General features: G+C 39.7%; 3 protein-coding genes and 1 non-coding gene across 6 annotated transcripts in view; all 4 read left to right on the top strand.

The window, feature by feature from the left end:
* Positions 1-10,520, top strand: part of LOC103384210 (choline transporter-like protein 2) — a 19,050-nt gene extending 8,530 nt beyond the window's left edge. For 2 of the 3 annotated variants that reach the window (XM_008317643.3, XM_008317644.3), the window contains exons 7-22: positions 231-291; positions 375-501; positions 1,864-1,947; positions 2,360-2,472; positions 2,546-2,677; positions 2,789-2,888; positions 2,982-3,074; positions 3,213-3,297; positions 4,765-5,027; positions 5,432-5,526; positions 5,620-5,723; positions 5,806-5,879; positions 5,970-6,040; positions 6,582-6,670; positions 6,761-6,845; positions 7,123-9,382. In XM_008317643.3, the coding sequence (XP_008315865.1) occupies positions 231-291; positions 375-501; positions 1,864-1,947; positions 2,360-2,472; positions 2,546-2,677; positions 2,789-2,888; positions 2,982-3,074; positions 3,213-3,297; positions 4,765-5,027; positions 5,432-5,526; positions 5,620-5,723; positions 5,806-5,879; positions 5,970-6,040; positions 6,582-6,670; positions 6,761-6,845; positions 7,123-7,604 (2,058 nt within the window). In that variant the 3' untranslated portion in view covers positions 7,605-9,382. Of the gene's footprint in view, positions 1-230; positions 292-374; positions 502-1,863; positions 1,948-2,359; positions 2,473-2,545; positions 2,678-2,788; positions 2,889-2,981; positions 3,075-3,212; positions 3,298-4,764; positions 5,028-5,431; positions 5,527-5,619; positions 5,724-5,805; positions 5,880-5,969; positions 6,041-6,581; positions 6,671-6,760; positions 6,846-7,122; positions 9,383-9,735 lie in introns of those variants that run through there. The other variant, XM_008317645.3, reaches the window with a different exon arrangement.
* Positions 942-1,033, top strand: trnar-ucu (transfer RNA arginine (anticodon UCU)). Its single transcript is given in 2 exon segments — positions 942-978; positions 998-1,033. It is a non-coding gene; the product is annotated as a tRNA-Arg (tRNA).
* Positions 10,521-10,705: 185 nt separating the features above from the next.
* odad3 (outer dynein arm docking complex subunit 3) lies at positions 10,706-18,198 on the top strand. Its single transcript, XM_008317651.3, has 13 exons — positions 10,706-10,847; positions 11,042-11,163; positions 11,349-11,426; positions 11,507-11,698; positions 11,780-11,881; positions 12,435-12,560; positions 12,691-12,813; positions 13,069-13,215; positions 13,303-13,463; positions 13,552-13,708; positions 14,705-14,854; positions 15,636-15,723; positions 15,821-18,198. Exons 1-13 carry the CDS (start codon positions 10,769-10,771, stop codon positions 15,943-15,945), a joined length of 1,650 nt encoding a protein of 549 aa, XP_008315873.1. The 5' UTR covers positions 10,706-10,768; the 3' UTR covers positions 15,946-18,198.
* A 23-nt stretch (positions 18,199-18,221) lies between these two features.
* Positions 18,222-25,954, top strand: part of LOC103384220 (ral guanine nucleotide dissociation stimulator-like 1) — a 29,745-nt gene continuing 22,012 nt past the window's right edge. Inside the window, exons 1-3 of the mRNA XM_017035056.2 lie at positions 18,222-18,430; positions 19,947-20,016; positions 21,559-21,932. Of these exons, the coding sequence (XP_016890545.1) occupies positions 21,741-21,932 (192 nt within the window). The 5' untranslated portion in view covers positions 18,222-18,430; positions 19,947-20,016; positions 21,559-21,740. The remainder of the gene's footprint in view (positions 18,431-19,946; positions 20,017-21,558; positions 21,933-25,954) is intronic.

The raw sequence follows: 25,954 nt of genomic DNA on the forward strand, positions 1-25,954 counted from the left end.
AACACTGGCTTCGTGTTACAGCTGGGAAATATAGACCAAAATAGAAAAAGAAAATAGACAGAAAGAAATGTGGCTATTCTTGATTCCTGTTTTGGAAATATTTAGAATGTTAATAAACACAAACTGCTTGAGCAGGACTCTGATTCTGTGTCCTTCTGTACTGGTCCAGTAACAGTCCAGCTGATGCTAAAACATCACTGCCGTCATCTGCCTTTTTTAACTCTTCTCAGAGTCCTCCTGAGATCCTGAGGGACAGCCTGTGTCCAGCCATGTTGATGCCCAGTAAAGTCTGTAAGTATAGACCTCTCCTCACTTTCCCTCTCATGGATTATTACAGTGAAGCTGGTCATCATCTTTATCTCCTCCCCCCACAGTCACCCGTCGCTGCCTTCCTGCTTTAGGAACGATGAAAGGTGGTGTGGTGGTGGTGGGCAATGAGACCATTATTGATTCTGGAGAAGGAGTCAGTATCAACGCCTCTGATGTTCTGGAAGCCTCAAAGTGAGTCCTTTTCTCTACTACTTACTTAAAAACCCCATGTTTATTTAGTTCTGAGTCATAGCTGTGTCAGAAAACCTTACATGGCTGTGTATGTAAGGTGTTGTTATCCACTTCACACAATTGTTCCCAACATTGACCTTTGTGAACCCCCCTCTTCCATGACTCCCCATGTTTACACTTTAAAACATTCAAAACATTTATTTTAAACATTTTCCTGTCATGGAATAAAAACAAATCTGCAAATGTGTGCTTTTTCCTTTATAAATTTTAAGAATGTTCCATGTACATAGAGCAGGAACAAAATTCAACGTGGCTTTAAAGTAGAAACAACAACATAGTGAAACTCGACCAGAGCTCCACTGCTGACAGTCCTCTAGGCAGCGCTGCTCCACCCCCATGGGGGTTGGGTTAGATGCCACTCCCCCGCTCTCAGTCTGCAGGGCTCTGTGGCGCAATGGATAGCGCATTGGACTTCTAGTTACTCTTAGAAGAAGAGATTCAAAGGTTGTGGGTTCGAGTCCCCCCAGAGTCGTGTTTTTTTTTTTTTTTTTTTTTACTTTAGTGTTTAGTTAATATAAATAATTGGGGTTGTGTTACATCTCACTCCAACACACTGAGACTGCAGGGCTCTGTGGTGCAATGGAGAGAGCATTGGCATTCTAGTTCCCTTCAGAAGAAGGTATTCAATCAGGTTGTGGGGTCGAGACCCACCAGAGTCATGTTTTCTTCTACTTTTGTGTTTAGGTAATATAAATGATGAGATTAGATCAGTTTGTCTTTATCACAATAAAATCAAAGTTGTCTCCAAGTCTGCTGTTTTCCTCCCAAAGCCCCAAAACATGCTCTTTAGGGCATTGGGATGATTGTTAACAATAAATTGTCCACAGGTGTGAATTTAGTGTGAATATTTTTAAAGACCTGAGCAGAGGTCCTGCAGCCCTGACTAACAAAAACACTGGTCCATGTTTTTGGTTTTCAAAACAAATATTTTGGTCTCTGAAGCATTAGCTTTTCTTCTGTTTTTCCATAAATGATCCTAGTCATAAACCAGTGAGAGAAAAACCTGTGGTCACTGCTCTGACACCATCTCTCATATTACAGCTCCATGATAAATCACTGCACTGATATGACATCCTGCTAAAGGCTTTTATACACTGATCTATGATCTCTGCAGCCTGCACCGGCCCATTAGTTCTGCTGAGTGTACGGCACTCTGGGGGGTCTTTAATCATTTTTCTACCCAGGTCTTTCATAAAGATGATTAGTGGAACTGTTGCTGCTGGTGGTGCTGCTGCTGCTGTGTTACACCCACTGTAAAATGACTTCACAACATTTTGTTAACTGTTCAAATTTGCTTGACAGGAAGTCAAATATAGCTATGGAAGCTCGGCAGGTGGCCATGAGAATCTTTGAAGACTACACACAGTCCTGGCACTGGATATTACTGTAAGTTTCTGCTCTTCTTCACAACATGTTGGGAACAGCATGAGTGAAGATATTTTACGCTGCAAATCAATAATTATATTCACTGGTTTTGTTGACAATATGTCTGATCTTAGCAGCAGTCAAGGCAAAACGAAGAATAATCCATTAGTTATTGTATGGAAAAGACAGACAAAATATCCACAGATTGTTGTAGAATGATGTTAGACAGAAAATATTCAAGCCTCTACAAAAATAAAGTGGGGGACAAGGGGAGAAGGAAACCATTTTTTATTTTAATTTTTGCATAAACATCATACCAGAATTGGATTATCTTAGCAAAATGTGCAATTGCTAGTGAATTTGAATGCCTAATGTGGTGCACCGTAAATGTTGTAATGACCTTAAGTTTGAAAAGAGTGTCCTCCTTGTCCAGTGGTCTGGTCATAGCCATGCTGGTCAGTTTGCTCTTCATCGTCCTGCTGCGATTCCTGGCTGGAATCATGGTCTGGATCATGATCGTGTTGGTCATTCTTGTGATTGGCTACGGTGAGTCTTTAAGATGTTACAATTTTTCTAAACTTAAATTTTAGACAAACTAACACTCTTCACACTGTTACAGGTATTTTCCACTGTTACATGGAGTTTGCCAGTTTAAAGGGAGAACCTGGGGCTGACGTCACCATCCGAGACCTTGGTCTGCAGACGGACTTTGCCATCTACCTTCAGATCAGACAGACCTGGCTGGCTTTTAGTGAGTTCAGCAGTTTTTTTAAAACCACTTTGTTGAGAACAGCACTGTTACTGGAGAAAAAGAAGAAATAAAGCAAAGAAACTTAGAAGTTTTACTTTTACTGCTCTTCAGTGATCATCCTGGCCATAGTCGAGGTCATCATCATCCTGCTGCTCATCTTCCTCAGGAAAAGAATCCTCATCGCCATCGCACTCATCAAAGAGGCCAGCAGGTGGGGTTCAGACGTCTGGATGTGATGCCTCTTTACTTCTATTGACTTTATATCTGGGGAAAAATAACTCTTATTGGAACCTTTATTTTTCAGAGCTGTCGGCCATGTGATGTCGTCCCTCTTCTACCCCCTGCTGACCTTTGCCCTCCTGGCTGTGGTGATTGCCTACTGGGCCATTACTGCTGTGTATCCACTTAAGTTTTGGATAATTGTCGATAATCTGAAAAACTTTTTTTATCCCTCTGTCATTGTTAGTGATGATTAACATCTTTGTATAAAGGAAAGTCCTTTCTTTGCCATCGTCTCCTTAACAGTGCTGCTCAGGTTCCTGTCCACCTCCAATGAGCAGGTTTACAAAGTCTTCAACAACTCAGAGTGTGAGTTCTCACTACAGACCTGTGACCCTGCGGTACGTCCTGACACCACATTACCACATTACTGTTAAATGAATGTTAGGAAAGTGAGTGTGAAGGCAGTGTGTACAAGTGCTCTTGGTACAAATGTGAAAAAAACACGTGACAGTTTCTGTGGTTGTTAACAGTCACACACTGTCTGTGAATCCTGGCCACAGTTATCAAATTATTTATTTTACCAAGGATAATTTTATTTATTTTTCTCTGAGTCACATTTAGGTTTTAATGTTCAGTTTGGACACAAACACAAATATTCATAGAACAGCAGTACTTCACTGTCTAAACCTAGGACATTGTTCTCACAAATTGATGACTGTATTCTCATAAACCTACTTTCTTCATCATCATCACAATTTCATCCTTGTCAATTTAAGACCTTATTTTCACAAGATTTGAATTTGGTGCTCATAAATGTATTACTTGCAACGTTACGAAAATCATTGTTTTTAGGATTCGTTATAAAATGCAGAACTAAGAGGCGCGGTACCGGTTATTTCCGGGACACTAAGGGGGGCGGACACGCCGCTCAACGAAAACAAACATGGCTGACTGCAGATATACGGTTCGTCGTGAGATCCGACCAACACTCTTTAATTTAAAAGCTGACGTAATGAAACACTCCAGATTTCTTCACTGTCGACGGTGGAGACGAACTGGACCAGAGACATGTTATATGTAAGAGATGTCCCGCTAAAATAAAAACTCACGGAAACCGTTTAATGTTTTCGAAACTTAAAAGGAAAAAACGTACATTATTTTAGCTACTGCCACTGAATACACATTTTAATTAATTACCCTGTTTTTGTGCTAATTTATTTTAGGGCACTTATGTTGAACAGCCATTTCTACAAAATGCTAGCGTTATATTGATTATTGTATTGCATATATTTTGTTGACTGTTTTTGTGTCAGGACACATTTTAACTTCAGAAGATTCAGGAAAGCTGTTACCGTTGTTTTGTTTTGTTTTGTTTTTTACAAAATGTTTCGTGGTTGCATCATTTTAACTTTAACTTTTGCTCGCATTTCCATAAGGTTTAATAAATATGATGGAAATTAATTTAACTCTTATTTCTCATGACAAATTCACTGTTTTTTAAAAAATGGCAAGTAATGAATGCTGTGAAAAAGTGAATCAATATACGTAATTTAAAGATGTATCAGTTATTGTTTCATAATCAGATTGTAGACCCTAAATGCAATGGAATGGTGCTCAAAGATTCCCACCCCTAAATATTTTCATAAATATAAAAGTGTATTATCTTAAACTAAATTTTGCATTTTCTTCTTGTAAATGTACAATAAATAACAATAATTAACATTGTTCTCATTAATTTAGGACCTTTTTTGTCATGAGGTATTGATTTCATTGACAGAACTATTCTCTGACTCTTTCTGTTCCTTATACTGGAAGATTCTTGACAATTCTAGTCCTGACTTTTTTTTTTATTTCTCTGTCTCCAGACATTCAACACGTCCAACGTCTCGGCTCAGTGTCCTGATGCCGAATGTCTTTTTGCGTTCTACGGTGGAGAGACCCTCTACCACAAATACCTCATCCTGTTCCAGTTCTACAACGTTTTCCTTTTCTTCTGGTGTGCCAACTTTGTGACGGCCCTGGGTCAGGTGACTCTGGCAGGAGCCTTCGCCTCCTATTACTGGGCCTTTAAGAAGCCAGAGGACATTCCTACTTATCCCATCTTTGCCTCGCTAGGACGGGCCCTCAGGTGAGAGCCGTTTCGTGGATTAGCACTTTTTGTAACAAGTCTGCACATGCGTATGTACCAGAGAGTTGTAGTTACCTTTTCATATTTATAGATTTAGAGATGTTAAATCCTTAAAGTCCTTATTTTCAAATTGTTATTAAAAGGAATGCTTAAAGTTATAAAAGAAGAAAGCAGTGATCCTCACATTAAGCATGGATGAATGAGTGTCTACAGATTTGTTTGTTATTTTAATCAGGCAGCTGTCCATCAGTTAAAATGCTTGGGTTTAAACAATAAATATTTCAGTTCATTTGAACTGTGTGTGACTGTGAGGAGAGAAGGTCAAACTTCTGCCTCCATTAAAGTTAAAACCGTCTGATGTTCACAGCAGACTTCTGTTTCATCTCACCCCCTCTGCTGGACAGGTACCACACAGGCTCTCTGGCCTTTGGTTCTCTGATCCTGTCTGTGGTCCAGGTCATCAGGGTCATTCTGGAGTATCTAGATCACAAGTTGAAAGGTCAGTCGCTGAGGGACGTCCTGGTGGTCGGAGTATTTCGGTCATGCTTTCGTGTTTAGGAATTAATATTTCCATGTCTCTTTCCATCTCCAGGTGCTCAGAACAAATTTGCCAAATTCCTGCTCAGCTGCATGAAGTGTTGCTTCTGGTGTCTGGAGAAGTGCATCAGGTTCCTCAACAGAAACGCTTACATCATGGTGGGATCTGTCCACTGAATTAAAGATTTTAAAAAAATAAATAGTTATTATTTAAATCATTATTATTATTTTCTTTTCTTAGATCGCTGTCTATGGAAAAAATTTCTGCACTTCAGCTCGAGACGCCTTCTTCCTCCTTATGAGGAACATCGTCAGGTGGCTCTTTGTTCACAGACCAGTGTGTAAATTTAAAACTTAAATGGTTTAATCTCACAAACTTCTTTTTCTGTCTTCTCTTCTTAACAGAGTTGCTGTTTTAGACAAAGTGACCGACTTCCTGCTGTTTCTTGGAAAACTCCTCATCGTTGGCATCGTTGGTAAAAGACTTTTTCTTTTTCTTTTTTACATTAGATCAGCCATAAAAGGAGTGAATCTGGGAATCAGGTCAGAATGATTTACAAGAAAAACATGTTCGCTTTTCTACGGAAAGAGTCAAAGGGTTTTTAACTTGCCCCCTGTTGGACAGCAATGGTACTACACTTTTGAAAGATAACCCCCTTATATTTAAAGTAAAGATGAAGCCTGAGGGTATGGCTAGATTTTTGGCCAGATACTTCCCACAATTCCCGGTTGCACAAGGTCCACAGCAGTCACGGGCGTTTGGACAATCTGCATGCAGACATCAGTGAGTGTGTGTAGAGGTTACGTACAAAAATCGGAATCTCTGTAGTGGTCCAGGGATGCGGGAACTTTTATTGGCCAGTCCTTATGACGTAGTGTGATGAAAAGGCAGTAGAACACAGGAAATAGCATGAAAAAACAAAAACTAACTCAAACTGAGCAACAAGACCTGCAGAGTCAACGTGGCCTCCGTTTGACTACGGAGGTGTTCATCTGTACTGTGTCTACTCTGTGCAGGGATCTTCTCTTTCTTCTTCTTCTCTGGAAGAATCAAGGCCGTTGAAGATGCAGCTCCATCTCTGAACTACTACTGGGTGCCAATATTGGTGAGGTTCTGTTTGATTACTGTGTCACTCTGACCTGCGGGGCTTCACACCACAGCACTGTTTATGACCTGTGATGTCTTAATCCCCCAGACGGTGGTCGTGGGATCTTACCTCATCGCCCACGGCTTCTTCAGTGTTTATGCCATGTGTGTGGACACACTCTTCCTCTGCTTCTGTGAGTACCTTTGGATTTACGTTGCACTTTAAGTAGTCTTCTCCTGAAGTTCTTTTTCTGCCTTTAGTACAAGGTTCTAACACTGAGCTGCTGTTTTCTTCCTGCTGTGTTTCTGACTCTTCTTCTCTTTGTCTCGTCTCTCCATTTATTTCCTTTGTCTTTTTGATTTCCTCCCTTTATTTCACTTTATTTCACATTTTAAATTCCCCCTCCCATTCCGTTAAAACCAATCATCCCATTCCAATGCTCCACAATCATATATCCATACACTAAAAAGGCGAGGACCTGGAAAGAAATGACGGGTCTTCTGACAGACCGTACTTCATGTCTCCTGAGCTCCACGAGATTCTCTCCAAGACTAAAGTGGTGGAGGAAGATCACGATGGCACTGAACAGGCAGACGCTGCGAAGCAAATGGACGAAGTGAAGCTGGAGGAGGAAACACCTCTGAAGCAGCAGCAGGATGGAGAAATCCAACTGACACAGCAGCCAGTCCTGAAGCAGAAAAATGAGGAGGAGCAGCCGCTGCAAGACAAGACTGATACTGAAGAACCCAAGGAGGAGAAGAGTGATGAACTCACGGCCAATCAGACAGAAGAAGCTGAGAAAAAAGAGGAAGAAGAAGAAGAAAAGCAGGATGAGAAGACAACCGAGCCGACGCCTCCTGCTGTGAAGGCTGAGGAAAAGGAGTCTGACGCAAAGGAGGAGAAGAAGGAAGAATCCCAGGGTGAAACTCCACCCTCGGCTCCGCAGGAATAGATCCAATAACCTGTCACAGCAAAAAGAAGCGAGGCAAATAAAACCTCATAAATCCTTAAGAATGAAAGGACCGTCTCCGATAGTGTTGTGATATGGACCTGCTTAATGTGTGGCAAAAAAAAAACCAAGCTAAAATTCAGATGGCTCTCTGAGTGGTGTGATGTCTGGGTGGAGAAGGTGTTGGTCAAGGTGGGTGGGTGAAGACGGTGAAGCAGGTCAAAAGCCCAGTGCGTCTCTGTAGCTTGAATTTAAAAAAAACTGCTCTGTGATGTTGGTTTTAAACAGGTGTTTAAGTAACACTTTATATCAAAGTACTCAGAACTGTTGACTAGCTTTGAAATTACAACTCAAAATCCTTTCTGCCTTTTTCCCAGCGTTAACCCAGCAAGTAAATAGTCTCCCAAAAAAAAAAAAAAAACCCTAAATCTTAACGTGAATTTTTTTGGAAACTTGAGAATCCGAGGAAACGCGTTAATTAAACTTCACTCACGCATGAGTAAGTTTTACAACACTGAAAAAAAGTTACTGCGCCCCAGGAATGTTAGCATAATTGCAGTATTTATTTACTGTTAGCCTAACGCTAGCTCAGAAAAGTAGATAAATAAATTGCACTAAGATATAAATAATAATAATAATGAATAAGGACTGTTAAAGCTAAAATGGTCTTAATTGGTTCAAATAACCACTACCATAACAAATCTCAGCCAAAGCAGCCAGGATTTTAGGTCAATTGCTAAAAATGCTGAAAGCTGTTAGCCTAAATCCATCTAACAATCTTTGAAAGATTTTACCTTACAATAACCAAAAATGATTAAATATATTCATATATATATAGACCATCAAAATTAATTTGTCACCCTGATGGAGACAAAAACGTTTAAAAAAATAGTTAAAATAAAATAAATTTACCATTTAGGTGCCAAAAACTTGACCTTAAACAAGACTTTGTGACTGGTCAGATCTGGTCAGACCTGCTCTGATGATGGGATGATGCAGGATAAATAACAAAGAAGTGATGGTCCAGTTCACACCTGAATATAAAGTGTTACCGTTTTCTTATTGTGACGATCTGTTGAACTTTGTGAGTGTTGACTCTGTGCCTGGTTCCTGTCACCGATGTTTGTCGTCTTAATCCTGTCAAACAGCTGCACCTGTGGTGCTGTGTACAGTCAGAACCAACACCATCTGCAGTGCGTCCGTGGTGAAACCTCTCCTTCACTGTTTACAATAAAAACCAGCTGAGGCCAAAACCTGACACATGTATTTGATAAACCACCACTGGGTCTTTTCTCCCTCTGGGTCTTGTGTGTATATATTTACATGTATACATATTTGCAGTCGTGTTTGCCTATGATGTTTTTTTTTTTTTTTTGGCTTCAGTCTCGTGCAGATCCATCTGGTCATGATGGGATCCAACATGTATTGTATGGTCACCTCCTTGCCTTGGTATTTCAGACTGCTCTCAGTGTCTGTGGTGCAGCGGTAGTGACCCAGTGAACCCCACGTACCCACTGTTTACTAACCACACCTACCTGTCGCTCTCTCTCTCTCTTTCTCTCTCTCTCTCTCTCTCTCTCTCTCTCTCTCAGTGCTGCATGGCGTCGACCTGACCTTCTGAATGCTCGTACACTAACATCTTAAACACTTTTGGATGCTTTTCTATCTCCTACTCTTTGTTATCTCGTGACAACTGTATGCTGATTTTTTTCAAATGAAATTACTGATGACATTCCTTATTTATTGGCTGTGAATCTTGATTAAAAGTGGTTGTATTACAATCGTGGGATGTCTTTGATGGGCCAGCGTCTGTGTGTCTGTAGAGAGTTTGCTAACAGAGAGACTGGTGACCCTGTACAGTAGAACTAGTTCCTGCAGTGGGCCTAATTATGTAAACTCAGTTACAAACTCAACAGTAATAATAAATCTCTGGTCATGAATTAGCATGGCTTATTGTGGTGCAAAGGATAGCTCCTCGGTAGTATAAATAATCTAATAATCTTATTAGGAATCAATTCTCCTCTTCATGTACTTGTGTTGGAGTACTTCTGCGTTTACACACTACTTCAGAGTAGTTCCGTGTCAGGAGGCTGTTGATGAAATGTTCCTGAACAGTTTTTGTTGATTGTCACAGTGGAGGACCTGGAACGAAACGATGGATCAGTGGAGAGACCGTACTTCATGTCCCAGAACCTGCTCACCCTCCTGAAGAAGAACAACGAGAAACCCAAAACTGTGGACTAAATCACTCTGTCTGTTTGCGTGTGAGAGTGTGTGTGTGTGTGTGTGTGTGTGTGTGACCCATGTGCCATTTCCTGTGCTACACTTTATTGTAGACACAGAGTTTTGTGTTTTTTCGGTCATCCTCTTCCCAGTGTTTGTACATTTCTGTGTCATGTTGTCACAACACCATTTTATGAACTGTGTTGTTTTTTTTATTACAGAAGGAGTTTGGAGGCTCGACTTCCATTCTTAGAGACGTAAGAACCTCTGGTACGTCCACAGGTTCAGTCTCTGTGCATGGTTCTGGCTCTGCAGATATCAGCTGTAAATGATTTTTAAAAAGTACAAGAAAAGAAGATACAACACAGTATACATGTCAAAGGCAGTAAGAAAAGTGTTTACTGTAGGTATTTGAAGAACTTAATTGCTTTTGTATTCATGCTTTATCAGTTTAACCAAGCGTATTGCACTCCGTTAAACAAACTCACCAAAGTTTTTCAGCTGAACAAAAGTTAAACTAGATGTCTTACAGCCTTCTGAGATTATTTTTATTGTAACGTTTACTTTTTACAAAGCCGTTGTTCTAGTTCCATTTGATGTAAACATATCAGTTGTTCACATTCAAAGTTGTTTTGCAAGACTTTTTACATTTCCAGTTTTAATGTCAAACTAATAAAATGTTGTTTTCCATCAACAGTGTTTTTGAAAAAAAGATGTTTTTTGACTGGGAAATGTTGACTGAAGACCCCTGATTTAAAGTTTAATTTTTAGTGTCAAAGCTTCTCATCATCATGACTGTTTCTTTAAGCTTCTCTCAGCACTAGGTTTACGTGTCTCCATGGAAACGCAGTTCACAACAACAGCACCTCCTGCTGTCTGTGTTGAGGCCTAACGAGCGAAGACATTTCTTGTAGTTGTTTTGTTTGAAAGTAGTAAATATAAAGATGTCGTTTGGTGCAGACGCCATTAAAAACCCGCTGCATGACAAAATAACGGAGATGCAGAGAAAAATCCAGCTTCTGGGTGAGTTAATTTTTCATTAATCCGATTATTGATCACTTATGAGAGGCGTCACGTTTAAGTTAATGAGTTATTATTCAAGTTTAACTGTCGACGATATGCCAAAGGAGGAACACAGACTGCTAAAACGATTTTAATACCAAGTATTCTTTTTGTACGTGTATTGTTGGTGTAATGGTGACTACTTTGTCCACTAGAGGGCGACAGAACCGCATACTACGAGAGCTCTCAGTTGACTATCAAGAAAAACAAAGAAAGTATTCAACAGCTGAGGCAGGAAAACAAGAAGCTGCACAGAAAACTGGCCAACGCCAAAGCTGTGAGTAATCAATAGAGATTTTTTTTGTGATACAGATGATATATATATATATATGTATATATATATTTTTAAATATAATATCCAGTTCATCAGGAAATGGTTTTATTTCAGTTCACAAAAGTCTGGCTTTCAGTTGTTTTGCTTTTTTCTCTAACCACCTTGTCTGTCCGTGTGTTTCTTCTAAGGGGGATGAACATATCATCAAAGCAGCATTTCAGAACAGAGGTTCAGAGAAGCACGCCTTCCGCAACATGTCAGGGAAGGTAAGGAGGAAACCCAGAAAAAAATTGTATGTGTGAAGACTCTTCTGCAGAGAAATAGAGTTTTTGTCCTTTTCCCTGAGGTGGCCCTGAACACTATGGATCAGAAGGTTCTGTCCAAGGTGAAGCGTCTCAACGCTCTTAAACACACCAGCCACAGCTACCAGCAGCGGGTGGAGGAGTTGAGGGAGGAGTACAAGAGGAGGGAGCCGGAGGAGAGCAGTGGAGCTCTGTCTGCTGACGCTCACACTCAGAAACAGGAGGAAGAAGCCATGGTATGACTGGGTGAACTGCTCCTGAATGATGAGATCAAAGAGAGAATTAAAAACCCTTTATGATGTTTACTGTTCTTTCAGAAACTTCGAGCGCTGGAGAACAGTCTGGAAAAAGCTCAGTTCAAATGTAAAGAGGCTGACAACATCTTTAGCAACTACCTTAAACTCAAGTCTCACCTGCAGGTTTGTCCACGTTATTGCAAAACGTAAAAATGTATTTCAAGAGGGGCTTTCCAATAATTTCACCGTCCAATTTCCAATTTGTTTTGGATTCTTTTTTGGGGTTTTGTTTTGATTTATTTAAGAAAGTCAAAACTGGAAAAAGTATTTTATATGATTTTAGCTTTGGGAAATGGTGGCTTAGTGGTTAAGGAAGCGGAGTTAGTTCTGGAAGGCTTCGAGTCCACCAGCTGCCAAGTTACCACTGAGGTGCTCTGAGCATGTCACTGCTCCCTCCTTAAAGCTGCCCACTGTTCACTTTGGTGATGGGTTAAAAGCAGAGGTCACGTGGTTGGTTGTGTGCAGTGGTGAGCTGTGTCACAATGACAAGGAGTTCACTTTCCATTCCTTCCCTTCCTTCCTTTGGTTTTGACATTTTATGTCCTTTGGCTTGACCAACTTTAATAAACATTTGACTCACCACGTCCAACCTTCACCACCAGACCATAAAAAGTGCCCTTGTCAACCATTAAGATTTATATCTGATTTGCTCCCTCACTTTTGCACCGTCACCCAGGATGAGAGTCTGACGTTCCAGGGCCAGTTGGACCAACTGGAGGCAGAAATCCTGAGGCACAGAGAAGAACTTGAAGGCCTGCGAGTCATGAACAACAACGCTCAACTCTCTAAAGAAGCTGCAAAGGTGAAACTCTATTAGAATGTGTTTTAGACACATTCACACTCATTCACGTTAATTCAATGTTAATTCAATGTTTTATACACTCAAAGTCACTTTTTGTCCACAATCCTTAGTCTTTGTTCTTTTGCATTAGGCTGAGTTACAGCGGCAGGAGGAGCTGTTGAATAAGGAGCGTAAAGAGAGGGAGCGAATCCTAACCACCTACAGGAGGAGGGTGGAGGAGCAGAAGGCCCAGGCTGAGAAGGTGGAGCGGAGGGTGAGAAACACGTGTGTGTGGTTATGATTCGTAGAAGTTGGAGTTGAAGTTGGAGTCAAAGAACTCAGTGAGATCAGTAAAAATGTATTGTACTGAACCAGTGTGTAATTTAAGGGAAAAATATGCACAGTAACCACTAGGTGGCAGAATAGTTAGTCCTCCATCTTCTTACGTTTTTTCTACTAAAAGCAGCTCAGTGATCGGTGTCGTTCAGTGATCGTTGACAGTGACTGTTGTCATCTGTGCTGCCTGCAGACTCAGAGATCAGCCATGCAGCAGGATGAACTGAGCAGTGAGGTCCAGCGCAGCATCACCAGGATGACAGGAGAGGAGAAGTCCATCTCCACTCTGGAGGAGACCTTCCACCACATCAAGGAGGCCACTGGCGTCACCAACATACACGTATGGACGTGAACAGTGTCTACAGAACCACATACCACCTGACGTGCCACGAGTAATGAGTTAGTTCACCTCCTTCTGTGTGAGCAGGAGACGGTGGAGTGTTTCATCGCACAGAAGGAGACACACCAACATCTGGAGAAGCTGAGGACAGAGAACCAGACAGTCCTGCAGCAGCTGAAGGAGCAGAAGGAGCTCCTGGACCAGCAGTTCCAGGATATGAAATATTCAGGAGAGGACAAACTCTCCAGGTGAAACGAAGACAGACACCTTCTGACCTGCTGTTGGCCAAGAGTTTTCTGTTGATCCTGATCCTGTTTTTATCTGCGTGTGGACCAGTAACCATCAGGTGTTGGAGGAGAGAGAGCAACAACTGCAGGCTCAGCAGCAGAGATGTGACGCAGCAAAGGAGAATCTGGACTCACTGACCAAGACCCTCAGTACTGTGAGAGCGGGAGTGGAGCATCTGGCTGACAAACTTCAACACATCACACTGGTAAACCTGCCAGAAGTCACTTTGATTCTCTCTTATTTTAAGTGACACTGTATATAACAGGCTTTAACCAGGGACGGTCTGGACTCAACGTTAACTCAATATTAACGCAAAATTAACTCAGTATTAGCTCAACATTAACACAAAATTAACTCAACAGTAATACAACTCAACATTAACTCAGTATTAACTCCAAATTAACTTAATATTAAGTCAACATTAACTCAGTAATAACTCAATATTAAGTCAACATTAACTCAGTAATAACTCAATATTAAGTCAACATTAACTCAGTAATAACTCAATATTAAGTCAACATTAACTCAATATTAAGTCAACATTAACTCAATAATAAGTCAACATTAACTCAATATTAAGTCAACATTAACTCAGTAATAACTCAATATTAAGTCAACATTAACTCAATAATAAGTCAACATTAACTCAATATTAAGTCAACATTAACTCAATATTAAGTCAACATTAACTCAATAATAAGTCAACATTAACTCAATAATAAGTCAACATTAACTCAATAATAAGTCAACATTAACTCAATAATAAGTCAACATTAACTCAATATTAAGTCAACATTAACTCAATATTAAGTCAACATTAACTCAATAATAAGTCAACATTAACTCAATAATAAGTCAACATTAACTCAATAATAAGTCAACATTAACTCAATATTAAGTCAACATTAACTCAGTAATAACTCAATATTAAGTCAACATTAACTCAATATTAAGTCAACATTAACTCAATATTAAGTCAACATTAACTCAGTAATAACTCAATATTAAGTCAACATTAACTCAGTAGTAACTCAACATTAACTCAAATTCAAATGTTCCAACATCACTCTCTTTCATTTGTCTAGAAACTGTTATTTATTCACTGCAAATATTTGTCTTTGTTTGTCTATGTGACAGTGACAGGCTGCTTAGTTGTGGTCAACACCACAAATGCCTAAAAACTACCTGTTCATCTCTGCAGAGCCAGGACGGGGCAGCACGAGTGTCTCCAGAGTCACAGGACTTAGTTTTGGAGCTGCTGGCCCAGAGTGAGCTGAAGCTGCAGTCACTGCAGAAGGAGCTCCAGGGGAAGGATCTGGCTGCAGTTCTGAAGGAGATGGAGGAGGAGGAGGTGAGGTGACGCTCAATGTCAGGCTGGTGTTCAGGGCTGGTGCAGCCTGTGGGAGGAGTATGGAGGAGGTGTGAGTCAGTGATAATGATGGGTGTGTGGGGAAGACACATCCTGCGATGAATCAGCCAGAACACACTGTTCTGTGTCACAGAGTGTTGGCACTGCAGCAGCGCTGTACAGTACATGTAATTATGTGTTTGTTGTTTTGCCTGAGTACAGTCACATGACCTGCTTTAAATAACTGCGTACAGCACTGATAGTGGGTCGTTAGGGAACAGGGTTCAACCTGCCGCCACGGAAATCCATCATGGAAACAAACAGCCATTAACATAGACCATTAATAAACACGTGGACATGATCTACGCCCACCTGCAAAGTGATGCCCAGGAACAAAATGTGTTGACTGAAATTGGTTTTTTTTGTTAACTAATTGTTTTCTCTCTCTTTATATATTTATATACAATATATATATAACAATTGCTAACTTTCTGTGGATGATGCATAACAGTTCTTTTTATGAAAACATAAAATAATATACTTATATATAGTACATAATTTCATATATACGATATATATGTACATGCATAAATGCCATTTATCATCTTTGATCATTGAATATCATATTTATCTATTAAACATATATATATATATATACACTATATATATATATATATTCTATATATGTATGTGCCCTCAATGACAACACATTTTGATACTATTTGGGAATCATTTTTACATGCATGAAAAACACTGTTATCACTGTTCCTTCACTTCCCATCAGTTCTCCATCAGGATTGAAGGTAAACTGCCGGACTACAACACCAGAGTCAACCCCCCCGAGGACCCCAGACTGGACCTGCAGGATAGTGGTGATAATGAGTTCTTAACATTCAACACACACACACACACACATAAAGGCTTTATTCATATCACTGTTTAAAAACATTATCTCTGTCTGTGTCTCAGAGGAGGACAGCGAAGAAGACAACGCTGACCTGGTCAGCAGGGAGGCGCTGAAGCGTCAGTCTCAGCTGATCGTCGACTCCAAATCCAAGAAGAAGCCGTGGAACAAAAGGAAGGGAAAGTTCTGATTCGACAGGTCAGACATTAGACTCCAGAGCCACAACAACCAGTGGTCAGACTCAAAAACAACTAAAATGGACAAACTGAAAAAAGGTTTCATTAATGACACTTAGTGGTGAACATGGTAACAGGGAGGTAGGACTCCAGGGTTCACCCCTCCCTGTTCCCAGGACTATTAGGAATCCATGATGACCTTTACTAACCTTTACATTTCTGTCACTTCTCTTCTTGGGGCAGAGATGTCTTAGTGGTTAAGGAAGCGTACTTGGGTCTGGAAGGTTCAGGTTCGAGTCCACTAACTGCCAAGTTATTACTGAGGTGCTCTGACCATGACACCGTCCCCGGGCGCTAACGGGTTAAATGCAGAGTTCACATTTGGTTGTGTGTAGTGGTGTGCTGTGTCACAATGACAAATAATTTGCTTTCCTTCCTTTTTTTCTTTCTCCTCCACCTTCTTCTTTTTCTTCTTCGTCTGACTGTTATTTTCTATATTTACATTAACGTCAGCGGCAGTTTAGCTTAACTTTTTTTTACTTTTAGGATCAGCTGTTATGAGATAATAATATTCGTATCCAACGCCTGTGAAGGTTCATCCATATTTTTCAGGCCAGGGAACCTAGAACTGGAGACCAGGGGCCCAAACATACCGTATATACCACAAAATTATTTTATTTTTTTTACATTATTTTAAATTGTAACTACATTAATGCACAGGTACATACAGTAAATTTTTATTTTTACTTTAATCGTGCAAAAAAAAACCCCCAAATTGATTTTGGGGTTTTTTTTTTCCATTTTACAACTTCCCCTAAAACATAGTCATGGACCACCTAGGGGCCACAAACCCCATGTTGAATACTTCAGTTGGAGTCCTTATTCCTGTGTGCATCGCAGCAACACAGTGTTGTGTGCAGACGTCACAGGTAGAGTCAACAGTTCCAGCGTCTGTGGTATGTCTAGAAGCTCGGGGCGGTCCTGCTGCTTTGTTCTCTGCTCTGTGGTTTTTCAGGCCAACCCTCTGAATGAAAACACAATTATTTTGTTCTGTGTCAGAGCCACTGGCAGAACACTGTATCTTCATACCGCAACATTGGTAAATGACAGCCGTGGTGTTCTGCCTAATTGGCTGTTTTACACACTGTGCAGAGCCGTGATTCGTTGGTGGATCACAGCCAGACGAACAGCCGTGATGGACTGTGCACACGGTGTACTGCAACATTTGTGTTTGTAAATCCAACAGGTCAAATCCAACAGAACTTTAGGTGAGTTGAGTACCTGTACTGTTGGTCATGTGAGCTGCAGCTGGAGCCAATCAGAGCTAAGTTATCCGGGATCCACGAACTTTTCATTCATCTTCTACTGCTCAGTGATTTTCACTTTGGAAACTCTAAACAGATGAACCATCAATTACCAATGGGGATTGAACAGTTGACCTTCCTGCTGTAAGGCCAGTTTGATCAACATTCAAAGTCCAAAATGAACATAATGCCATCTCCACATATGTGTTCAGAAGAATGCAACACCAGTGCTCACCACTGCTGCACCGTGCAACCTCCAGGTCACATTAATCATGGACACTTGAATAGTTTGTATTTATTTTCTCCTTTGCTGTTTTTTTGTAAGCATTTCATTGTAAAAGGTCACTATGATTGGTCACATTGGGGCTGTGGTTCAGTGGATTTATTCCTGACAGAAGGTTTAATGTTTGATATTAAATTAAAATGTAATATTCAGAAGTAAACTGCTTTTATCCTACTGTTTTGCATCTATTTAAGTCAACATTTAGTGATGTGGTCATTTGGACAAACACTAAATACTATACTCCCAAATCTGGATTCATATGATCATAAATAAAGGTGATTATAGTTTTCTCATTATATTTCTAAAATGAACTTGTCTTCAGTTTACAACCTCATCAAAAGGTCAAGGTTTATTTATAGATTTGTTTTCAGTTTAAAGTCTAAAAGAGGAAAATAATCAATGAACACAGACCAGGAAATTGCGAATAATTGAAGAAAAACCTATTTACACCGGGTTCAATCAAAAGTTCTGATTTAAGAACGAAAAGCAATTGTCTGGAAATAGCTTCTTTATTTTGATGTTTTAATTTTTTTCCCCCCCAATTTGTCTTAGACTTCAGATGATGAACTCTGACTGACTGTTTATTGTAGTAAACACAACCCTCACCTAGAAATGATTTTTGACATAATCCTCAACTAATACAAATATCTGACAAATATCTTTGTTTCATTAACCACTCTATGTAACAAACAGAAGCCAAAGACCTGGATGTGATGCTGTCGTTTCAAGATCACTGACCAATCAGAGGAGGAGGCGGAGCTTCCCTTCCTGGCCACTTCATTTGCAGCCACCTGTCAATGGACCATGTGTGTGCATGCGTGTGTGTGCGTTGGTGTGGACATGGACATGTGTGAAGGTGTTCAACTGTCACTGCTGAGAACCTGACGGAGAACGGAGCTGAGGCTGCAGCAGGTGAGAAACCACGAGAAAAACAGAGGAAAGTTACGTTTTTAGACTGAGTCAAACACTGTCGCACGTGTGTGTGTGTGTGTGTGTGTGTGTGTGGTCACAGAGTGTGTGTTACTTATTTGTTCTAATGAGATAACCTGGGACAGAGTGACAATGAAGAGAATGATAATGACATTTGTACTGACTCAGTACTCAGTTGTACTCACCCAGTTCTCACTCGCTCACTCACCCACTTCTCTGTGCCAGCTCTCATTATAGCAGGGAACAGGTTCACAGCTACTGTATGTAAACAAAGGCTGCAGTGAGGCTTCAAGCTGTGCTTTATTTAACATTTTTAATACTTAAATCTCACTTCACCAAAACCCACGTTAAGATTCAGTCACAGCAGCAGAGACATAAAACTGAGCTGAGGTACAGGTGACATATTGGTCCTGAATACATTCAAATTATTGTTGTTTAATATCTTACCATGCAGTGGAAGTTTAGTTCATTTTTAGGTTCAATTCTGGAGTTAATGAATGCAAATCTTTCAGTGCTGCTGTTGGATTAAAACCCAGATTAAGGAACGTGGGTGACGATTTAAAACAAAATGTAAAAATCTGATTTCATGTTTTTCCTCAGTAAAATCTGTTTTACCCAGAATTCACTAAGTTAGACTATATAGGCCTTGTTCCTTGTAATGAATTGGGATTTCTTTTCATTCAGTCCTCTAAGAAATTAAGTTTTTATTTATTTATTTATTTTAATCAATTTGTAAGTGTAAAATATTCTATTTTAATTTTATTTGCTGTCTTTATATTTAAATCTGGGATTATCTTTTTAACCTAAATACATTTTCCCTTTCTGTCAATAAATTGACACCAACTTAAGTATTTTTATTTTTAAACAATTCAGTATTAAACCTGTGGTTTTGCCGACTTAAATGGTCCATTAAAACTAAACATTCATAGTCTTCATTTTCTTATATTTTCTTATTTTAATACAATTGTCTACGTGGTCAGTGAAATACAGAAAACTGCAGAAAAAGCTTTGATCTTTGTCAATGGAAACACAAGGTTCTTTATTCATATATTGGTTCATAAAAAAATTCTCAGTAGAATAAGTTGATGATCAGAAATTGACTCTTTTTGTCTTGAACGTTATTTAAAATAATGCCCTGTGGCTGCAGACTGGGGGGGGGGGGGGGGGGGGAGCAAAGGGGAACAGTGTTGTTTACGCTGCAAAAATAACTCTAATAATACTGTAAATCAAACAGGAGGAGTTATGCTTAAAAAAATACTCCACTGAAGGTGAGCTTTGAGTGTCATTTAAATCAGGTGGGCGGAGCCAAATGCACACTGAGGCGTAGATATAAAACAGCAGAGACTGCACCTCTTACAGAAACACACACACACTGCTGATCCAACCCCCACACACTCTGGAACATACATGACTGTAGAGAGAGCCTCACCCACCAACAGTCAGAACGGTCGGTGTTACTGATCAAAGCCTGACTTTTTTTATCTGTCTCCATCTTCAGCTGCTGGACTTTATCTTCTGCTGGATTTGACTTTTTTTAACCATGGATTTTCAAGAGGATCAGTTTTACAGTTAAGTGATGACTTTTATTTCAGTTTTATTCTGTATTATTTTCTTCTTGGGTATTTAAATAAATTAATTGTGTTTAGTCAGTAGTGAAAATTGTATTGTAAATAACTAACAATAATATTTATAATTAATAATTATAATTTTTTAAAAATCTACAGGTAAAAGGGATGTGCAGGGAATGAGCCAGAGTGAAAAAAAAAACAACTTTTATCTTTATATAGAAATATATGAATTAAAGTGTATTTATTCATTAGTTTAAGGACAATTTCTCTTCTTTAAAAAACATTGAGGTCCAAACAGAGCTGTTTCATGGTGCAGATCAGGTCCTGGTGCCTTTTGTTGAGACTCCACTTCACAGACACACTGACAGAACAGCTCACTGGTTAAAAATGTCTCCAACTTTGACAAAATCTGAAAATATCTGAAATAAAAATCCAACTTTAAAAAAAAACATTTTTTGCAGTGAAACATTCACAGACTTTGTGACTTAAAACCTCAATCATTGTTTGGTCCAAATCTTCAGGTCTCATCTGTCACTAAACCAACGAGGCTGACGACGTGTTTATCTGTTGTGTAATTTTAGATTGAATGACAGTGAATATTTCACACCCGTCTGTAAAAACACTTCCATCTTTTATGACGTTTGACAGTCAGAAATAACTTCAACCCAGGAATGAAAATCTAAAACATTCTGTTGAATCACACAGCTATAAAACGATGAAAAAGATTTTTTTTTATGCACAGTGTGAAACTAATGAATTGATTTATGCTCTGTTTCTGAGTCAGACTTTCTGAATAGTTTTTCAAATCCAAACCCAACAGAGAAAATCACAGTTTTTCAACTGTTCATCGTGTAGCATCAAAATCACTGTGTTTCTACACTGTAGTTTCAACAACAGACTCAGTTTATAATCATCTGGATAAAAGATGGTGTCAAAAAGTCCAGCAGGAGCGAAGGAGGGCAATAAGAATAGAAATCAGAAATAAACTGATCAAAAAGGACAAATATAGAAAAAAACTAGAGAAATTTAGAAAAGTTCACAAAATCCTTAGTTTCCTGTCAAACTTCTCCTCCACGTCTGAGTGAAAAACCTCTGACAGGGAGAATCCTGTCAGTAACAAAAAAATAACTTCACCTCTAAGTCTCAAAACAGGAGGAACTTTTAGAAAATTATTATTATTATTTGCAGAATCTCAAATTTTTATTTCAATTCACTGCAATTGTGGCCATTTTTAGTCCACATTTGATGAGATTTTGATGATAATTCTGTGATAACTTCCAAGCAAACCTCCTCCTCTCAGGGGTCACCACACATGACCTCCTCCCTCCTCTATCTCCCTCGGGCCCCCTCCCCCTTATTTTCTCTCTTCTGCATGTCTAACTCTGGCTCCGAGTTTTATTTCATTTAAATTATTTCTTCATTTTTGAGGGACACATGCGTTGACCACTGCTGCCTGCGTTCAACCTACTGCGTAATATAATAGAGACCAAATCCTGCTGTGATGAAGCGTGACTAACTGAACTCCGACTCTCCTCCCCACAGATGATGCAGCAGGCGTGGGACAGATCTGAGCAACCATGTGTGTCCGTGTCTGAGAGTGTGTGTTCATCCAAGAGTGTCTCTGCCTGAGAGCGTGTGTGTGTCCAAGAGTGTGTGTTTTTGTGTGTGTCTGTGTGTGTGTGAGATAGCGTGTGGGCCCCGCAGTGTGACACAACAAGCCAGAGATGAAGATTGTTCTGCCTGTGTGTGGGGACGATGAGGAGCGCGACTCCCGCAGCCTCCACAGTAAGATGGGGAGGATGAGGAAGATGAGGAAGCTGCTGCGGCACAGTCACAGCGTGGACGTCTACATGAACTCAGAGCCTGGAGTTTGGCTCAGGAGCTTCCACCTGCTGGACACCGAGGCACTGTACGAGGTGAGTCACTGTCGCTGACTCTCATTGGCAGAGGGCTTTGGTTTGGAGATGATGGTTGAAAGACAGGAGGCTGAGCTGGAGGTGGAGGAGGTGAAGATGCTGAGATCTTCACTGAGGGGGTGGGGGGAGGCAGGATGGACCAGACCATCAGGACAGTTCAGGCGGAGCAGTTTGGAGATGAAGTTAGAGAGGTGATGTGGAGACGGTTTGGACAGGAGCAGAGGAGAGAGGGTGGAGATGATGGATGTTGGAGGTGGAGCTGTCAGCTTGGAGGGAGAGTTCTTCTGTGGATGTATGGATGTAGTAAAGAAGGATGGCTGGTCTAACAGCTGATGGTGAGGTGGAGGCAGGTGATGTTCTGAGGAGTTCTGTGACGTAGGCAAGTGAAAAAACAATGTTCTTCAGGATAGAAGTTCAGAGAAGTTTTTTGTCTCACTCTGATGAAAATTAGACTTTGGTCAAAGAATCACCAGTTCTGCTCCAGCATCTGTGTTCAACCGCTTGACTGACAACTACAAACTGACTTTAATCTTCTTTAATCTGAACTATATTTCTCTAAAGACTCAATAGCGGTATCAATATCTGATCCTGAGGAAATTCACACTTTAAGACCAAGGCTAGGATAGAAACTACAGGCACAGAAAAAAGTACGTTTGTACACACCAGTAAAGGTTAATTAAAAATGCGTTTTTAACATCAGATGGCATGACTGAATACATCTAAAAACACTGTATTAATTAATACATTTGTCAAAACTGATCTTTAACCTTATGAACCTCACGATCTGCAAAAGTTAGGCTTCACGAAGAAAAGAAAAGAAAATCAGAAAAGAAACGAGAGTGAAAGACTCTCGTTTTTTTTTTTTTGCCAAAGTAAAGACCCAGAAAAAAACTAAAAAGCTTAACACTGTGGAATAGAAGCCCACAGGGGGCGACATTGAGGCTCCCTCTGCAGTCATTGATGATGTGAATTTTGGTTTCAGCTGAAACAGAATGTTCTGTAAAACGTGCGGTCAGTATGAAGTTATAAATGAAGTACAGAATGATTTAACTGAAGCAGCTGAATGTTGTGTTTTGACCAGCTGATGACATCACTGAATACAACACAGCTGGGAAATGTCTGAGATTAAATCTTTACCAACAGGCACTGATTAAAGGCATGAATGAACAAAGAAATAATTTGGTAAAAACCTTAGCAGGAATCATTTAACTTAGTAGTCAGTTTGATGAAAATGGAACCAAACAGAATTTAAAAAAAATCAGAGAAACAATAGAAACAAATAGAAGACAGCTAATAGATAGATAGATGGATGGATGGTAAAAAAATCAGAGAAACATTAGAAACAAATAGAAGACAGCAAATAGATAGATGGATGGATGGCTGGATGGATGGATGGATGGGTTGATAGATGATGGATGGACAGACAGGCAGATGGATGGATGTACAGACAGATGGATGGATGAATGGCTGGATGGATGCAATGATGGATAGATGGATGACTGGATGGATGGATGGATGGATTGATATGTAGATAGATAGAACTTTGTTAATCCCTCTAGAGTTTCCTTTGGGAAATTATGGAAATATAACAGAAATGAACAAAAATAATAGGATTGAATTGAGTAGCGCAGAACTGGTTCCATAAACAGCTCTAACTCATGACCCCAGAATGACGCAAAATGTCAGAATCACCAAGAATGAAAACAGAGACTAAGAAAGTGAAATAAATGCCAACTCTCAGAGTAAACATCGTTGTTTTTACTGATGTAGAGTTCTAACTGTGGTCTAAGATGGTGGCTCAGGGACACCAACAGAACCAGGCCTGGGTTAACGTCACGTCACTCATCCATGTGTGTAATCTGGACTAATGATGAGGTCTTTCCTGATCCTCCGCTCCTTTTGTTCAGCATTTGTAGAAAAACGGCAGTAATGATGAGTGACTGACGAGCAGAGATTCATTAGAGGAACAAAGAAGTTCTTTGTTTTCTTTGGGCTGAGAGACCAGAGACGACCCGATCAAAGAGTCTCATCTGCTCGGATTGGCAATGTTGACCAAACATGACAATTTCATCGTTTTGGAATCAACTAGGAAGAAAGTTTTTTTTTCTCATCTTCATCCATTGAACTGAAAATTTCCCCATTTTTTTTTTTTTCTGTCACTGAGGCGGATGTTTGGGCGTAGCGTCTGTGCTTCATTTGTCCTTTGAGCAGTGCCCTGACATCAAGGCCAAGAACATAGAGTTTCACAGAAGACAATGGCAGAAGTTGCCTTGGCTGATTGATGTCCTGGCACAGACCCAGTCACAATCTGTTCTTAGTGTGAGAATGTTGGCTGCTGTTCAGCTCTTAGCTAACAACCAGAAACTATTCCTTCAGCCTTAACTGTCAGCCTGAAATTATACATTCAAGAAAATCTGAGGAAACATGTTTTTCAAATTAGTTAGTCTAGTCTCATTAGTCCTCATTGGCCTGATTAGATATACCGGACCAAGTTCAGTTTCCGCCCTGATGTCTGATATTATAAATATAACATGAATTAAAACTGTAATTTATAATGATAATGATTATAATTAGAACGGTTGAACTTACTGTGCACCGATCAACCACACAGACTAGTGAATTATGTAAGAGCTGCTGTAAAGACAGAAATACAAGATTTTACATCGTTTGAGGTTGTTTTTTTAAATTATTTTTTTCTTCAGTCCCTCTGCATCATTCTAAGACTCTGACAAGAGCAGAGTCTATTAGAAGTAATGTTGGTGGAACAAAGACTTGAGTAAATATCCAACCACACGGTTCCCAACATTTACTGCATATTTTCCAGCCCCTCCACATTCAAACATTGGGTGCTGAGAAGGGCCCAGCCCCCCACTTTGGGAACCACTCAGTTACCATGGTCTCTAAATAGACACATAGTCAGAAATATTGAAGTTTTTTTCCCAGCCATGTGTCAGGTTTGATTCTAAGGCCTATGATGTCACATGTATTAGACTAAATTTCACATTTACATTTTTACACTGAAACCTCCCAAATGATCTAAAACACAACTAGCAGGAACAGAGATAAACAGATGGGCAGCAGTCAGTCAAGTGTTGAATTTGAATGTGTGTTGAAGAGTCTGATTTGTCCAGAAGTTGCACAGGAGTCCCTTACAGAGTGGTCAGATACTTTTACAATAGTTTGATAACAAGGAATTGAGAATATTCTTTGACTTACTGGCAGTATCAGGGACGTGACCCACACCTGATGATTGAGGAAATGTTTGTTTTCACAGGATCATGTGTTGTTTTATTGACAACAGTTTTAATCAAAGATAGAAGGAAGAGACGGCCCACAAAAACTTCAAGCCATGGTGTGACTGGTGAATTCTTTCAGGGTTCATCATTGTCAGGAAGGCAGTGAGAAACTAAACCACAATGAGATTCTCTGTTGCAATAGAGCAACTTAAGAAGAAAACAAACCTGGAAATTGTTTTATTTAATTAATATGAAACTTCCTTTAGAGATTCCTGCTCAAGATAATTCATTTTGACAGACAATATTAATAACCCTGAGTGACAATGGACTGTATTGTCTTTATGTTTTGAGGGATGAAAGGATCAGTGTAAAAGATCTGAGGTCATTCTTTCTGGTGTCATTGGCAAATTTGGAGCTTTTTGCTCTGAGCTGTTTCTGGCCTAGCTTTAAATTGTCGTTTGGGCAACATTATTATTTTCTAAACCAATGTTTAGCTTGATTTGCTTTATTTTTTTGCCTTTTGTTCTTAGGGATTTTTCAGCTATGTTTCTGAATTAATCATATCTTACTACTTTAAAGCACTATATCACTTTTACTTCTTTTTCATGGATGTAAATGATAATAAGTGATGTCACCATCACTTATCTGATTTATAACATATACATTTTTGGTGCAAATTTTATTTGCATTATTGCACTTGACCCTGTGGAAATAGGACATTTGTGAGTGCCTGATTATGGGATAGATGGATGGATAGATGGATAGATGATAGATAGATGGATAGAT

This window comes from Cynoglossus semilaevis, chromosome 9, assembly GCF_000523025.1.
Source record: "Cynoglossus semilaevis isolate Cse_v1.0 chromosome 9, Cse_v1.0, whole genome shotgun sequence".
Classification (NCBI taxonomy): Eukaryota; Metazoa; Chordata; class Actinopteri; order Pleuronectiformes; family Cynoglossidae; genus Cynoglossus; species Cynoglossus semilaevis.